Source organism: Bubalus kerabau, chromosome 4 (assembly GCF_029407905.1).
Source record: "Bubalus kerabau isolate K-KA32 ecotype Philippines breed swamp buffalo chromosome 4, PCC_UOA_SB_1v2, whole genome shotgun sequence".
In the NCBI taxonomy this organism is placed as follows: Eukaryota; Metazoa; Chordata; class Mammalia; order Artiodactyla; family Bovidae; genus Bubalus; species Bubalus kerabau.
In genome coordinates this window covers 139,967,159-139,984,641 of record NC_073627.1, presented here as the reverse complement: position 1 = coordinate 139,984,641, position 17,483 = coordinate 139,967,159, and the positions used below count along the sequence as shown (strand labels likewise).

General features: G+C 43.2%; 1 protein-coding gene across 4 annotated transcripts in view; it reads right to left on the bottom strand.

Moving 5' to 3' along the window:
• Nucleotides 1-17,483, bottom strand: part of DOCK5 (dedicator of cytokinesis 5) — a 278,035-nt gene that overhangs the window by 100,436 nt on the left and 160,116 nt on the right. For all 4 annotated transcript variants that reach the window (XM_055578761.1, XM_055578762.1, XM_055578763.1 and 1 more), the window contains exons 14-18: nt 14,245-14,369; nt 11,555-11,653; nt 6,700-6,772; nt 3,199-3,302; nt 1,915-2,098 (exon numbers count right to left, since the gene is read on the bottom strand). In XM_055578761.1, the coding sequence (XP_055434736.1) occupies nt 1,915-2,098; nt 3,199-3,302; nt 6,700-6,772; nt 11,555-11,653; nt 14,245-14,369 (585 nt within the window). The remainder of the gene's footprint in view (nt 1-1,914; nt 2,099-3,198; nt 3,303-6,699; nt 6,773-11,554; nt 11,654-14,244; nt 14,370-17,483) is intronic.

Here is a 17,483-nt window from a genome sequence, read left to right as displayed (position 1 = left end):
TCAATGGATGTGAGTCTCAGTGAACTCCGGGAGTTGGTGATAGACAGGGAGGCCTGGCGTGCTGCGATTCATGGGGTCGCAAAGAGTCGGACACGACTGAGCGACTGATCTGATCTGATTTAACCTTTTATCAACAATTTATTTATACTTACTTTTTCCCTAACAACGGTTATATCATTGATACAGTTTTGACATGTAAGCTCAGAATGCTTTCTGGCTTCATTTTTAAGGTGTTTCTCTTTTCCTTATTAATAGACTTTATTTTGGAGAAGGAAATGGCAACCCACTCCAGTATTCTTGCCTAGAGAATCCCGTGGACAGGGGAGCCTGGTGGGCTGCTGTCCATAGGATCGCACAGAGTCAGACACGACTGAAGCGACTTAGCATGCATGCATGCACTGGAGAAGGAAATGGCAACCCACTCCAGTATTCTTGCCGGAAGAATCCCAGGGATGGAGGAGCCTGGTGGGCTGCCGTCCATGGGGTCGCACAGGGTCGGACACGACTGAAGCGACTCAGCAGCAGCAGCCACAGCAGTCTTTATTTTTTTGAGCAGTTTTAGGCTTGCAGAAAAAATTGAGCCCAAAGTGCAGAGTTCCCAAATACCCCTTCAAGGTTGCAGAGTTTCCAGTATTATTAACATCCTGCATTACTGTAGTACCTTTATTACAACCGATGAGCCAACGCTGATAAAGATCATTAACTCAAGGCTGTCGTTTAAGTTAGGCTTCACTCCGTATATTCTGTGGGTATGGACAAATGTCCAGTGACATATATCCCTGTACCCATTAGGGTATCATTTAGCGTATAGCTTTACTGTCCTAAAAATCCCTCTTCTTTGTCTGTTCATCCCTCCCTCTCTCCCCGAGCCCTTTGTAATCATGGATCTTTTCATGTCTTTATAGTTTTGCCTTTTTTCTGGCTTCATTTTTGGTGCATGCTTCTACTTTCCCATAAGTAATAGCTCTAAGCCTCACTCTAGACACTTGCTCAAGTTGAAATACTATCCATATTCTCTACCCAACCATGATTCACCAAAATAAATCTTTAGACCCTTTCTAAAGATCGAACACATGCTATCTGATCCTTGAGTGTCCCTTATATCTCAGCTGCTTTGTCTACCTTTTCATCTCCCTAAGGCAGAGCCCCAACTCTTCTCAAAGGTCAAAGGGACGAATCATCTACACAGCACAGGGGATACAGAATTTTTAAAGCAAGTCCCCAGAGCATCTAACCCTTGGATCACTATATTCAGCAGGACTCCTTAGAAATTACATAGGTTAAATGAATAAGAAGCTATTATTGGCTATCAAATGCCATGATATACACAAGAGAAGTTAAAATTGCTATCAGATTTCAAGAAGGGACAAAGTAAAGCTGACTCTGAACTGCTCAGCTGATTTTAATGAAAACTCTCTGACTGCTTGAGAAAAAAATGGGGAAAGAGGAGTCTACATGGCAACAGATGGAAAGGCTAACAGGAAATCCTCCCTGCTCTTTGCCATCCTTCTTGAGCAAGGCACTGATATTTGCCTGCCAGGGTCCTTCCCCTGCTACCACAATCTCTCATTACACACATTATACAAAGAACGGTATTAGAGCTCTTTGCTGCACTGAAGGAATGAAACATAAGACCTTCAAATTTTATAGCCTCCATTAGAATACATTTGTAGGTTTTACCATATTTAAAAAACACCAGGTTTTTCATCCTGGTTCAAAGATAGACAAAGAAGCCTCATAAAAAGCTTTAGCTATCTAATAGTTCTACCTAGAACATCATGCAAAGAGCAGAATCCAGAAAGCCTAGGACCCCATCTCAGAAGACAGATGGTCCAGTCTCTTGAATTTAACAAAGGAGCCCAGGAGGACCCAATAGAAAACCCATTCTGGTGTCATTCTGGTCACCACGCCTACCATTCTGGGTGAGCTTCGTGGAACATATGAGGGTGGCAATCTGAAAGCTGTCCTTTGTGCTGTCTTTGGCTGGTGCAAAGTTGGCTGAGTTTTTAGATGCTTGGAGCTCCTTTTCTTCCATCTCCACCTTGGTTCCAGGCAAGGTCAGGTAGAATTTAGCATCTTCCATCTTCTTGTTGTCACCCTGCAAAGGAAGCATGTCAGGGACGCCAGAGAGTAGACAAAATCTCGTGGATGCAAATAAAATAATATTTATCGTGAGCACAGTGTATTTCTAGCATAAGAAACAAAGTTTTTATAGTAGATCCCTTCTAACTCTGAGGTGTTATGATATTTTTCAAAAATCTGAGCCTAGAAATAATTTAAACATGTATGAAAATGGAATAAGTAATGAAGCAGAAATCAGTATCCTAGTCTGTGTTATAAATATGTAAGTAAAGAGTAAGGATGGTTTTCTTGAACGTGTAAATTGTCACAGTTATACTTCATTGGGTCCCCTGAGAAGAAACAGCCAGCCATGGCTTCCAACACTACTTCTGAGCTCAGGAGCTATAAAAAGAAATACACTTCAGGCAGCTTCATCTCAGAAAAGCTATCAACTGAAAAAATCCTCCTTGATGTTGTTGGACAAATGAGATCTTCTCAATATCTACTTTCGACTCTAAAATCTCAGTGGGAATGAGAGCTCTGCAGCACTCAGATGGAAGAATAAGGACAAAACTGATACCGGAGGAAGAGAGGCCCCAGAGCACAGAAACGGTGCCTGGCTCATGCTGATATGAAAACCACATCCTACCACACCCACCACCTGCTAACCCAGCCCAAAAGTGCAGTTATCAACGCTCCACAAGCGGTGATGCAAAGAACAGAAAGCCAGAGAACGACCTCTGGCTGTTCACCTCCATGATGCCATTTGCAGAAGAAGGAGGGACCATCCTTTAAAAAAAGAAAAAAAATTTTTTTTTTTTTCTTGGCCATGCTGAACAGCATATGGGATCCAAGTTTCCCAACCAGGGATCGAACCCACGCCCCTGCAGTGGAAGTGTGACTGGCGGTCCCCACTGGACCATCAGGGAAGTCCCAGGACCATCATTTATTAGACTGAAGGGGATGGGAGTCCATGAAGCTAGTGTGACCACAGTCCTCTGGGATTCGAGACTGGTAGGTGCGAACACATACAGCTCTAGAGAAGTTTCTGATAGTTATACACAAAGTCTAAAAGGAGTTTTCAGAATCATTTTCAGAGGGAGTAAGGAGGTCCTCGGTCTCTTTCTTTAGCACCACCTTATACACCACCAGATCGTGCCTCCCGTCCTGCAGAGTGGTGCCATTTATGTTCATCAGCTTCACAAAGGACACGCCAAAGGCTCGCTCCGATTTATCTCTGGCTGAAAAGACAAGAATATGTGTCTGAGCGGGGCAGAAGAGTACCAGGAGTGACGGCTATCACAGCTGACGGCTCTGCAGTCAGGTGTTCGACCGCACACTCATCAGTTAGTTCAGTGAGCTCCAATAAGCCATATGGATTGTCCATGTCACTGCCTCCCTGAAGGAAACAGTTCCTTAACTGAAATCTTCTGGTGCCCCCCACACATACCCTGCTCTTCCTATATTTATGAATGAATGACAACAGAATCCACTCCAACATCCAATCAGAACAACGAGTATCGACACTGACCCCACCTCCAGGCTAAGCCCACATCCAGACAGCCTCTGGACACCTCTTCTCTCCATTCCTGCTGTTCCCTCCTGAGTCCAGGCCACGCTCATCACTTCCCTGTATTCCCATAAGCTCTTCATAACAGGTCTCTCTGTCTTTAGCCTTTCATCACCCAACATCTCTCCACTCTTTGGTATGAATTTCCAAAATCAAACCTAATCAGGTCAAATGCCATGCTTCCAAACCATTCCATGGGCTATCTCACTACTGCTGTTTTAAAACAGACTCAGTATGTATGTATGTACACTCTGTATATATGTATTTAGTTATATTTTGTTGCACTGGGTCTTTGATGCTGTGCATGGGCTTTCTCTAGCTGTGCTGAGCAGGGACCACTCTCTAGTTGTGTATGGGTTTCTCATTGCAGCAGCTTCTCTTATTTTGGAGCATGGGCTCTAGAGCACAGGCTGAGTAACTGTGGTGTATGGGCTTAGTTGCTCCTCAGCAAGTAGGATCTTCCCAGACCAGTGATGAAATCTGTGACCCTGGCATTGGTAGGCAGATTCCTAGCCACTGGACCACCAGGGAAGTACCTTAGCAAGTATTTTATTTATTATATTTCAAGGTTTGTGGACAGCAAGGACATCAAACCAGTCAATCCTAAAGGAAATCAATCCTGAATATTCACTGGAAGGACTGATGCTGAAGCTCCAATACTTCGGCCACCTGATGCGAAGAGCTCGCTCATTGGAAAAGACCCTGATGCTGGGAAAGACTGAGGGCAGAAGGAGAAGGGGCAACAGGATGAGATGCTTGGATGGCATCACCAACTCCATGGACACGAGCTTGAGCACACTCCAGGAGACAGTGAAGGACAGGGAAGCATGGTGTGCTGCAGTCCACGGGGTTGCAAAGAGTCAGACACAACTTAGCCACTGAACAATAACAAGGCTGTGATGCTATCTAAGGTTTCTGTTCCTCTCTTTTTCCAAGATGCCAATGTGCCAGGAAAAGGGGTTATGTGTTTCTTGTGGCATCTGGGAGGGAGAATCCAGCCTCTTGAGGAAGGAAAGGGCCTCCCTCCTGGTCTTCAGAGTTGGCCTCTGAGCTCACCATGTTCCCTACTCAGATGTCTATGGCTGGGGTGGCTCGTGGCCCCTGCTCCCCACAGGCACACTCTAAGCTCTGCTAGGTCTCGTGTGTCCCCAGACTGGCTGAGCAGGTATCTGTTGTGAAAAGATTATACTATAGTTTGTTCATATGTTCTCCTTTCGATGGCCACTTGGGCCGTGTCCAGTTTGGTTGGGGATACCATGACTAAAGCTGTTATAAATAGATACCAAATCACCACCACCACCTATATGCTTGCAATCCCCAATCATTTTGGCACCAGGGACTGGTTTCATGGAAGATAATTTCTCCACAAACCAGGGGCAGGAGGGATGGTTTCAGGATGATTCAAATGCATTTCATTTATTGTGCACTTTATTTCTATTATTATTGCATCAGCTTTACCTCAGATCATCAGGCATTAGACTCCAGATGTTAGGGACTCCTGACCTATACAACACTCTTTAATGGCTCCTCTACAAGATGGTCTAAAAGAATCTTCACTTTTCATGACTCTGCTCCAGCCTGCCTGGAATCAGACTGCCGAGGTGTCAATCTGGGTTCTTACTAGCCCTGTGACCTTGGGCAAAGTGAAAGTAAAAGTTACTCAGTCATGTCCAACTCTTTGCAACCCCATGGACTTCTCCATGGAATTCTCCAGGCCAGAATACTGGAGTAGGTAGCTGTTCCCTTCTCCAGGGGATCTTCCCAACCCAGGGATCGAACTTGGCTGAGCCACCAGGGAAGACCAAGAACACTGGAGTGCGTAGTCTATCCCTCCTCCAGTGGATCTTCCCAGCAATCAAATCAGGTTCTCCTGCATTGCAAGGGGACTCTTTATCAGCTGAGCTACCAGGGAAACCCAACCTTGGGCTTAACATCTCTGTGCCTCACTTTCCTTATGTACAGATGTGGATAAAATAGTATGGATCTTATCAGTAGACACTAAACAAGACAGTGTATAAATATAAATACCACATGGTATCTGGTACAAACTAAGAGCTTGAGAAATGCTCCTTTAGTATAATGTAGAACTGGATGAAATTGCTAACATTTGACTATTTGTTACTGACCTATAAAACTGGCACTTTAAGATGGCTCAATTTAATATTATAATTGCTCCCACTTCAGCCTTCCTTTCCTTTTTCAAACACATTTCTCCACCATCACCCTTCGCTGGGCTAACCTCTGCTATCTTCGAGGCTCAGACAGGATGTAGGAAATCTTAGGAGTTGTAGGAAATCCCCAGGCAGGGTTGGGTGCTAGGCTTTCACCTCCACGTCTGCTGCTGTAACACGTCACACTGATCGGACCTTCATCGTCTGTTTTCATACTCATCTTTCTAACTAGATCACAGAGACTTTTCAGAGCAGTGCCTGAGTCCTGTCTGCTATTATCTATTGAGGGCCTGGCCGGCAGTCTGGTAGGCAGACGGCAGTCAAAAATTTCAGTTTGGAAGGAAGGACTGGACTTTCATGCAGTGCTGAATAAGAACAACACTTCCAGACACTTTGTAATCAATCGGAAAATAAACAATATTCTCCTCTGTTTGTACTTTAGAAAAGTCAACTCATGAACTATGATCTAAAATTTGAAATAGTTCTTTCATTAGAAAAAAATTGGGGAAACTAGAGATTAAAAACTTTTCTGGCTTCAGGATTTCTCAGCAATATGACAACATACACTGTGAATGCCTAAGAGGAAAATATAATACACAAGCATTTCCTATCTCTACCCAACTGTGAAACTCACTGTGTCAGAGAGCATCTATTAGCATCTTAGGGAACCTTAGTACTCACAGAACACATTTTGGGGAAATTCTGATACAGAATGAACAACACAAATCCTGGAAACCTAGAAAAATTCATTAAAAAATATTTCCTTAGCACCAATGAATCCTCAAAGATGCCAAATATCTTGTTCTACAGACACACAAAAGTGCTGTCAAGCAGGAGGTTTTTTTGATGAAAGATATTGTTTTGATGAAAGTATGTCATAGACCTCCTAATACTTACATTCCTGAGACGACCGGTGTCGGAAGGTAAACCTTATATGGCAGCGAGTAACTTCTTCTATAGCAATGGACACCTGCATAATAATTCAGAATTACGAGTTTATATTAATTCAGTCCTTGGCACACAAAGCTCATTTTATAAAATGAGGCCCATTTTAGTATCTGGTCATAAGGAGTCATTGTGATAGAGTGAGATTTCGTGGAGGACTTCATTCAAGAGAGGTTTAGCTATTTCTCAAAACCAAGTGAAGCTCAAGAGATCATCTTTGCTATTTATCATAGATTCTGAAAGCGTAGATACTACAAATTTCTAGTGTCTTCTCAAGTATGAAGCAGGAGATGCTTCAGAGTGAAAACATCAGTACCTGTACCTTTCAGACTACGAGCTGTATATGAATACAGTAACATGTAGGGACTAAAATAGAAGGAAAGGGCTTCCCTGGTGGCTCAGTGGTAAAGAATCTGCCTGCCAAGGCAGAAGACCCAGGATCAATTCCTGGGTCGGGAAGGTTCCCATGAGAAGGAAATGGCAACCAACTCCAGTATTCTTGCCTGGAGAAACCGATGGACAGAGGAGCCTGGCAGGCTACAGTCCATGAGGTCACAAAGAGTCAGACATGACTGAGCACATACACACACTAGAAGAAAAAGATAAAATACTGGAGAAAAGGAAGCTTTTTCTTTTTGCTGCTTATATATACAGAAGAGACAGGGAAAACAGAGGCATGAGGTAATGTAGAGAGCAGAGAATTTGTGGCAAGAGTTTAATTATGGTGTGGTTATGTAATGGGCTATTATGCAAATATCTATCAAATCTCAACATGAATCAGCCATAGGTATACATACATCCCCTCCCTTTTGAACCTCCCTCTCAGCTCCCTCCCCATCCCACCCTTCTAGGTTGATACAGAGCCCCTGTTTGAGTTTCCTGAGGCATACCGCAAATTTCCATTGGCTATCTATTTTACATATGATAATGTAAGTTTCCATGTTACTCTTTCCATACATCTCATTCTGTCCTCCCCTCTCCCGATGTCCGTAAGTCTATTCTCTATGTCTGTTTCCCCATTGCTGCCCTGTAAGTAAGTTCTTCAGTATCATTCTTCTAGATTCCGTATATATGTGTTAGAATACAATATTTATCTTTCTGTCTCTGACTCACTTCACTCTGTATAATAGGTTCTAGGTTCATCCACCTCATCAGAACTGACTCAAATGCGTTCCTTTTTATGGCTGAGTGTTATTCTATTGTACCTATGTACCACAATTTCTTTATCCATTCATCTCTTGATGGACATCTAGGTTGCTTCCATATTCTAGCTATTGTAAATAGTGCTGCAATGAACAAGGGATCCACGTGTCTTTTTCAATTTTGGTTTCCTCAGGGTATATGCCTAGGAGTGGGATTGCTGGGTCATACGGTGGTTTTATTCCTAGTTTAAATTTTCATGCACAGCATGACTCAAGACATATTCAGTATGTAAAATTGTGGAGGATGGCTCAGTTCAGTTGCTCAGTTGTGTCCGACTCTTTGAGACCCCATGGACTGCAGCACGCCAGCCTTCCCTGTCCATCACCAACTCCCGGAGTTCACTCAAGCTCATGTCCACGGAGTCAGTGATGCCACCCAATCATTCCATTCCATCTGTTGTCCCCTTCTCCCGCCTTCAATCATTCCCAGCATCAGGGTCATTTCAAATCAGTCAGTTCTTCGCATCAGGTGGCCAAAGTATTGGTTTCAGCTTCAGCATCAGTTCTTCCAATGACTATTCAGGACTTATTTCCTTTAGGATAGACTGGTTGGATCTCCTTGCAGTCCAAGGGACTCTTGAGTCTTCTCCAACACCACAGTTTAAAAGCATCAATTCTTCGGCACTCAGCTTTCTTTATAGTCCAACTCTCACATGACTACTGGAAAAACCAAAGCTTTGACTAGATGGAACTTTGTTGGCAAAGTAATGTCTCTGCTTTTTAATATGCTGTCTTGGTTGGTGATAACTTTTCTTCCAAGGAGCAAGTGTCTTTTAATTTCATGGCTGCAGTCACCATCTGCAGTGATTTTGGAGCCCCCCAAAAAAGTCTTCTACTGTTTCCACTGTTTCCCCATCTATTTCCCATGAAGCAATGGCACCAGACACCGTGATCTTAGTTTTCTGAAAGTTGAGTTTTAAGCCAATTTTTTCACTCTCATCTTTCACATTCATCAAGAGGCTCTTTAGTTCTTCTTTGCTTTCTGCCATAAGAGTGGTGTCATCTGCGTATCTCAGGTTATTGGTATTTCTCCCAGGAATCTTCATTCCAGCTTGTGCTTCATCCGCTCCAGCATTTCTCATGATGTACTCTGTACATAAGTTAAATAAGCAGGGTGACAATATACAGCCTTGACGTACTCCTTTTCCTGTTTGGAACCAGTCTGTTGTTCCATGTCCAGTTCTAACTGTTGCTTCCTGACCTGCATACAGATTTCTCAAGAGGCAGATCAGGTGGTCTGGTATTCCCATCTCTTTCAGAATTTTCCACAGTTTGTTATGATCCACCAAGTCAAAGGCTGTGGCATAGTCAATAAAGCAGAAGTAAATGTTTTTCTCTGGAACTCTCTCACTTTTTCCATGATCCAGCGGATATTGGCAATTTGATCTCTGGTTCCTCTGCCTTTTCTAAATCCAGCTTGAACATCAGGAAGTTCACAGTTCACTTCCTGGCTTGGAGAATCTCGAGCATTACTTTGCTGGCATGTGAGATGAGTGCAATTGTGCAGTAGTTTGAACATCGTTTGGCATTGCCTTTCTTTGGGATTAGAATGAAAACTGACCTTTTCCAGTCCCATGGCCACTGCTGAGTTTTCCAAATTTGCTGGCATGTTGAGTGCAGCACTTCGACAGCATCATCTTTTAGGATTTGAAATAGCTCAACTGGAATTCCATCACCTCCACTGGCTTTGTTCGTAGTGATGCTTCCTAAGGCCCACTTGACTTTGCATTCCAGGATGTCTGGCTCTAGGTGAGTGATCACACCATTGTGGTTATCTGGGTCATGAAAATCTTTTTTGTATAGTTCTTCTGTGTATTCTTGCCACCTCTTATTAATATCTTCTGTTTCTGTCAGGTCCATACTATTTCTGTCCTTTATTGTGCCCACCTTTGTGCATTTATTATGCCTCCAACCATTGTGGAGGATGGTTACTTCTGAATTAAGATACATGGGCAATTATTTTTTAGTTTTCTGTGGAGAATTTTTAAGACTCTGACAATCAGAAAGTCAATGTGGATAAGCAACAAAGTCCCATTGTACAGCACAAGGAACTATATTCAGCATCCTGATCTCAGCCATAATGGAAAAGAATATTCAAAAGAATATGTGTGTGTGTATGGATGAGCTTCTCTGGTGGCTCGGTGGTAAAGGATCCTCCTGCTAATGCAGGAGATGTGGTTCTATCTCTGGGTCGGAAGGCTCCCCTGGAGACAGAAATGGCAACTCACTCCAGTATTCTTGCCTGGGAAATTCCATGGACAGAGAAGCTTGGCAGGCTACAGTCCATGGGGTAACAAAGAGTTGGATATGACTTAGTGACTAAACAAAAACAAAAACTACAAATACATATGGATAATGGAATTGCTTTGCTGTACAGCCAAAATTAACACAGCACTGTAAATAAATTATACTTCAATTATAAAATAATAAAAAAAGAAAGAGCTAATGGAGCCTAGGTTTCAGAAAAAGTGGGCTCTAGTGTAGACTCTTACACAGAGCAGCTAGAGGAACATGGCTGCTTCACTGCTCTGAGTTCCGTTACCTCTTTAGAAAAAGGGCTACTGTTGGGACTTCCCTTGTGGTCCAGTGATTAAGACTCTGCCTTCCAATGCAGATGGTGCCCAAGTTGGATTCCTGGTGGGGGAACTAAGATCCCCCATGCTGCTGAGTGTGGTGAACGATTAACAAAAAAAGGGGTACTGTAACTCAGACCATTTCAGTTGCAGAGCTATTGCAAGGCTCACATGAGCTGACTGATTTCAAGAGCACTTTGGAATCTGAAAACCACGTAATTAAATTGAAAAGAGACCCAGCAAACTTGGTTAGAGGCCAAGAAGGAGAGAAATGTTAGGAAACTGCTCACAAAAGTGTGAAAATTTCCATTTGGTGCTGGACCATCTTGGCAGCCTCTTACATCATTACAACCACAAGTTTTTCTCCAAATTTCAACACGTTGACAAACTAGAACATTATTTAAGATTTCTGAAGTTTCTGCAAGAGAAATGCTCTTCTAAAGAATTACGATGATCAGTTCATTTCTTATGGCAAACTGCAGGCAACCTGTGTAAAACTTCAGGATAAAGGAGGAATCACTGGTGGGTATAAGGGTCATTTGTGGAGATGTGTTTGGATCTAAAGTCTGTCAAACAGAGTGAAGTAAGTCAGAAAGAGAAAAACAAATATAGTATATTAATGCATATATGTGGAATCTAGAAAAATGATACAGATGAACCTACTTCAGGGCAGGAATAGAGACACAGACATAGAGCACAGATGTGTGGACAAAGTGGGTGGGATGAATCAGGAGATTGAGGTTGACATATATATACTACCACGTGTAAAACATACAGCTAGTGGGAAGCTGCTGTATGGCACAAGGAGCTCAGCTCAGTGCTCTGCGATGACCTAGAGGGGTGGGATGGGGGAGTGGGGTGGGAAGAAGGGTCAAGGGCGGGGGTATATGTATACATATAGCTGATTCACTTCACTGTGCAGCAGAAACTAACACAACATTGTAAAGCAACTATATCCTAATTTAAAAAAAGAAGAAAGGAATCTAAAAGAGGTTTCATATATGATAGAAGTTACTGATAGCACATTCTCACCTTGACGGTCTCATACCAACAGGGCTGCTTGACTTGATAATACACCACTGATTTGTACTCAGAAATGCCTTCATATCCAGCACCAGGATGAATCGCTTTCTTTGGATGGAAAGAAAAAATGAGGAGGTGATAATATTATCTAGACACTCAGGGTACTCCACATGGCTAGCGCATGTCTTAACATTGGCATCCATAAGTTGATTACCTCTGGGGTGAAGAGTGAGATGACTTTCTAAGAAGATGTGGTACATGTATACAATGGAAGACTATTCATCCATAAAAAGGAATGAAATAATGCCATTTGCATCAACATGGATGAACCTAGAGACTGTCATACTAAGTGGTGAAGTAAGTCAGAGAAAGACAAATATGACATCACTCTTCTGTGGAATCTAAAGTATGACAGACATGAACTTATTTACAAAATGCAAACAGACTCACAGACATAGAAAACAAACTCCTGGTTTCCAAAGGGGAAGGTTGAGGAATGGGATAATTAGGAACTTGACATGAAAAGATATGCACTACTCTATATAAAATAGGTAACAAGGACCTACTGTACAGCACAGGGAACTATACGGAAGATGTAAAAACCTACACGTGAAAAGAATCTAAAAAAGAATATACACAGATGATCGATAGATAATGCTGTATAGATAGATACTTGGCTGTATACCTGAAATGAACACAACACTGTAAAGCAACCATATGTCAATAAAAGAAATTAATTTAAAACGACTGAGTTTTGGGCTTCCCCAGTGGCTCATTGGTAAAGAATCTGCCTGTCAATGCAGGAGACACAGGTTTGATCCCTGATCTGGGAGGATCGCACATGCCACAAAGCAACTAAGCCCAGGCACCGCAACTCTTAAGCCTGTGCTCTCGAGTCTGCAAGCCGCAGCTACTAAGCCCATGTGCCACAACTACTAAAGCCCGCATGCCCTAGGGCCTGTGCTCCGCAACCTGAGAAGTCACTGCAATGGGAAGCCTGCACACCCCAACTAGAGAGTAGCCCCCACACACCACAAACTAGAGAAAAGCCCAGCAAAGCCAAAAATAAATAAATTAATTAAATTATATACTAAAAAAAAGAGAGGGTGAGTTTCTAGCACTTTGAGGGTCCAAGTATCTCGATGCATAGTTGCTAAGGCAGGCAGTACCAGCTTAACATTCCTCTTTGCTAGAACTTTTATTCCCTCTTCCATTGCAACCATATACTGTCCTTCCTTCCTTTCTTCTTTCCTCTTTCAGCGAATGGAGGTCTAGTAAGGGTGACCCAGAGCTAAGCACGTTGCATACGTAAAGCCGCGTGAGGTCCTGTCTACACTCTTGTTCTAAGGACTTGGTACATAGGTGTGGTGTGTCCACTAGAACTTAGGGTTGTGGCTCTTCCTAGAAAGGAACCACTTAGTGCAGTAGAGTCAGGCCTCCATGGAGGTATTTCCAAGCTAGTTAGCAAAGCCACGATGTGTACTTGAACTCTTGGGGCGAAAGGGCTCTCCTAACAGCACAAAGAAATGACTCCCACATTGTGGCCCACGGCATTCTGCTTCTCCCTCTATGCAGAGGACAACTTGTCTTTAAACAACTGATTCCTTCGAAGACAAGCACATCCCCAGGAAGTGATGGATGGTGTACTCTGCTGTGCCCCCACCACGATGCACTCAGTGAACGGAGTGGACTCCCCAGCAGGTAACTATGGCTCACACAAGAGGAGCCAGAGGTCACTTGGGCAGTAAAAGCCTGTCGTGACCACCCCTTGCCTATCCTCCTCCATGACGTCAGAATCAAGACTTAACTTCTGTGGGAGGAACAATGGACCGGAAGTCAGGACACCTGTGTCTGTTTCCTGCATCACCTCTGGGTCCTGTGCTTCCCTGAGAGAACACCTTATCCTCTCTGGGCTGCAGTTTGATGATCTCTAAAACTAAAAAGCGTGGTAGTTGACCTCAAACCAAGAGCCCTTCCAGTGTAACAGCTCTAAGCAGTACACGTCCACTGGTTCAGCTCGCTCAGGTGGAGGACCTGTACCCTCCAGATCGAAAGGAGGACCTTATAAGATTCAAAGGGTCTAAATTACTTGAAAATGATTAAGAATCTCTACATCAGGGGCTTCCCTGGTGGCTTGGTGGTAAAGAATCCGCCTGCCAATGTAGGAGACATGCATTTGATCCCTGATCTGGGAAGATCCCGTATGCCTTGGCACAAACTAAGCCCATGCACCACAACCATTAGGCCCAGGAGCTGCAACTGCTGAGTCCATGTGCCTCAACTACTCTACCCAAGAGCCCGTGCTCTGCAAAGGGAAGCCACTGCAATGAGAAGCCTGCACACTGCAAGAAAGGGTAGCCCCACTCACTGCAACTAGAGAAAGCCTGTGTGCAGCAATGAAGACCCAGTGCAGCCAAAAATAAACCAATAAAGAGAGAGAGAGAATCGCTACATTAGAAATGTACACCTGAAATCCTGGTGGCTTGAGGTCTTTCTCAGCACAGGAGAAATAATAAAATTAAGAATCTATGTGAATTTATTAATAAAACTGGTAACTGCTATTCACAAATTTAATGGGCTTCCTACGTTTTTCTTGTGAAACACCAAATCCACTCTACAGTGAAGAACAATTAACGTCAGACCTGAAGTCCTGTAAAGGACTGTGTGACGGCAGCGGGACTGCCGGGAACATCACTAACCTCCAGGAGCCCGCCCTCCTCGTCATGGACAGACATGGTCACCTCCACGTTCTTTGGTGTCTTCTTTTTCCCCTTGTCAAACTCCCCATGGATCAGGGTAACATAAATATCATTCCGAACATCTCCTGCAATACAGCAAGCCATCCTGTGAGTGGTGCTACCTGGAGTCATTTTTAAATTTCAGAGTGTAATAAGATGTAAATTATATGTAAAATACAAAATGCTCTGACTTTGTAATAAAGTATTTACCTAGGAGTTTTTATATGTATTGTTCCCAATAGCTTACCTCATTTTACCTCTCCATACATAGCACAGTGTCTCTGAAGTACAGTTTAGTGCTATCTGTTGTACACGTGAAACTTATATAATATAGTATATCAACTATACCACAAAAAAACATGTGAGCAATGATTTATCCATAAGGATATTCATTGTGGTATTATTTGTTAATGTGAAAACTTTGACACATCTTCAGTTTCCAACCACAGAAATGGTTGAGTAAATTAAGGTACAGTGAAATGAAATAATATTCATTTACTCCTTTGAAAAACAGACTGAGCACAGACTCTGTTATGAAGCATTGTGCTAGGTGTTTGGGAGACAACAGTCAGCCATACACCCACAGCCTTGCTCTCAAGCAGCTTATAGTCTGGTGGGTAAGAGAAGCATTCTCAGACCATCATCTGATGAGATGCATCATTATAAAGTCAGAATCAATGGACGGTGTGGGAATCTACCCTTTGGGCTGATAGTGGAGGAATGAGAGCAGAAGGGAGAGTACATAGCATGTGCAAAGGCCCAGAGGTAGTAGACATATCCATGATGCTTTCAAGTGAAGGAAATCTGGTATGAGATGAAGTTATGGAGACAGACATAAGCCTGCCTGAGGCCAACAGAAGAATTTGTATCTTCATCCTGAATATAAACAGAAGTCACTGACATGTTTTCAGAAAGGAAGGAGTGTGACGATATCAGAAAGGCATTTATAATCGACCATTCATGCTACTGTGTGGAGAATGAAGTAGAAAGAACAGAACAGGGAAACCAGTTAGGAAGACATGGCAGTTGTCCAGGGAACTGAAGACAATAGCTACAATTTAGGGAGCTGCAGCTGGATAAAGAAGGGGGTGGAGCTGAGAGGCTTTCAAAGGGAAAACTGGATCTTCTCCCTCAATCCTGTGTGAGGTGAAGGAAAGGAGGTGTCAAGGGTGATTTCCAGGTTTCTTGTCTATGCAAGTGGATGGATGAGGGGCTGTTCTCTGAGATAAAAACACAATAAAAGAGTCAGGCCCAGATGCTTAGGATGGCAAGTTCCAGGTGCAGATTTTGAGTTAAGAAATAAAGAGAAAGAATGATCCAATTGAGGGTGGGAAGAGAAGATCCTCTTCCCACCTCTGATTAAAGGAAGGGTCTTAGAACTAGAGATTGGGATTTATAGGCAACTAACACACAGAAGCAAAATGAATGGATGAGGACTTCCCTGGTAGTGCAGAGCTCCCAAAGCACACGGTCCGGTTCAATCACTGGTCCCACATGCCACGACTAAGAGTTCACATGCTGCAGCTAAGACCCAGTACAGCTAAGTAAATAAATACAAAAACAAGGAGTGGATGAGATCTCCTAGGGAGAGGACAGCGTGCAGAAGGAAAGAAAGGGGACCTGTTAAAGACTGAACTGTGTCCCCCTCCCTCAAATTCACATGTTAAAGAGGTGACTAATGTAAAAGGCGGTCATATGGTAAGCCCTAATCCAATATAACTGATACCTTTATAAGAATAGGACACAGATAACACACAGAGCAAGGGGTGACAGTATGAGGATACAGTAAGGAGGCGGCAACCGGTAAACAAGAAGAGGATTCCGAAGAAACAACCCTACAGATATTTTGATTTTTGACTTCCAGCCTCCAGAACTATAAGAAACTATACTTTCATTTTTTATGTTTTATTGTTTGGCTACACCACATGGCATATGGGATCTTAGTTTCCTAAGAAAGGATCAAATCCTCACCTGCTACATTGGAAACACAGAGTCTTTACCACTGGACCTCCAAGGAAGTCCCATGTACTTCCATTGTTTAAGCCACACAGCCTGTGGTTCTTTGTCATGCAGCACAAGCAAACCAAGAGAGGGCATAAGGACCAAATATTGAGAAACTTAAAGGTGAGGTCGAAGATAATAAGTTGGCAAAGGAATCCTGGGAGAGAAGCCAGGGGAAGGAAAAAAAGAGAAGAGTGTGGCATCACCAACAGTGTGTGGTAACATTCCAAAAGAGGGAGTGAGCAACTGTGTCATATGCCAGCCAGAGACGATCATCAGGCTAAGAATCTCCACTGGACTTAGAGACGCTGTAATCTTTCCGTGAGTAGTGACAGCCATTCTGGACAGAGAGAGACTGACGGGTGAGAAAACAGAGAGCATATAATTGTTTCCACGAATTTAGCTATGAGGGAAAGTGCAGTAGAGGGAAGAATTAAAGATGACTCTGGAGCCTGTTCAAATGGTGACAAAAAGGACACCAGTGAGGGATGTTGGCCCAGATCCATGTTTCTCAAACCTGGCCAATTACCAGAATCCCCAGGAGAACCCAATAAAGGTCCATACAGTCAAAACTATGATTTTCCAGTAGTCATGTATGGATATAAGAGGTGAGCCATAAAGTAGGCTGAGTGCTGAAGAACTGATGCTTTCAAATTTGGTGCTGGAGAAGACTCTTGAGAGTCCCCTGGACAGCAAGGAGATCAGACCAGTCAATCCTAAAGGAAATCAACCTTGAATATTCATTGGAAGGACTGATGTGGAAGCTCCAATACTTTGGCCACCTGATGCAAAGAGACAACTCATTGGAAAAGACCCTGATGCTGAGAAAGACTGAGGGCAGAGAAGGGGGCGACAGAGGATGAGATGGCATCACTGACTCAATGGACATGAGTCTGAGCAAACTCCAGGAGATAGTGAAGGACAGAGAAGCCTGATGTGCTGCTATCCATGGGATGGCAGACTCAGACAAGACTCAGCGACTAAACAACAACCTGGAGAACCCGGGTCTTACAAATTGAATCAGAGTCTGGGAAAGTCTGGGAATCTGTATTTTAATATCACCCAGGTAATCCTGACTGGGTGAACCAATGACTTACATTTGAGAACCATCATTCTGGATGATTTTTAAAGCCTATTATAGCCCTGGCAGTTCATGAACTAATAGTATTAAGTAGAAGGACTCTTTCCAGACAGATTTC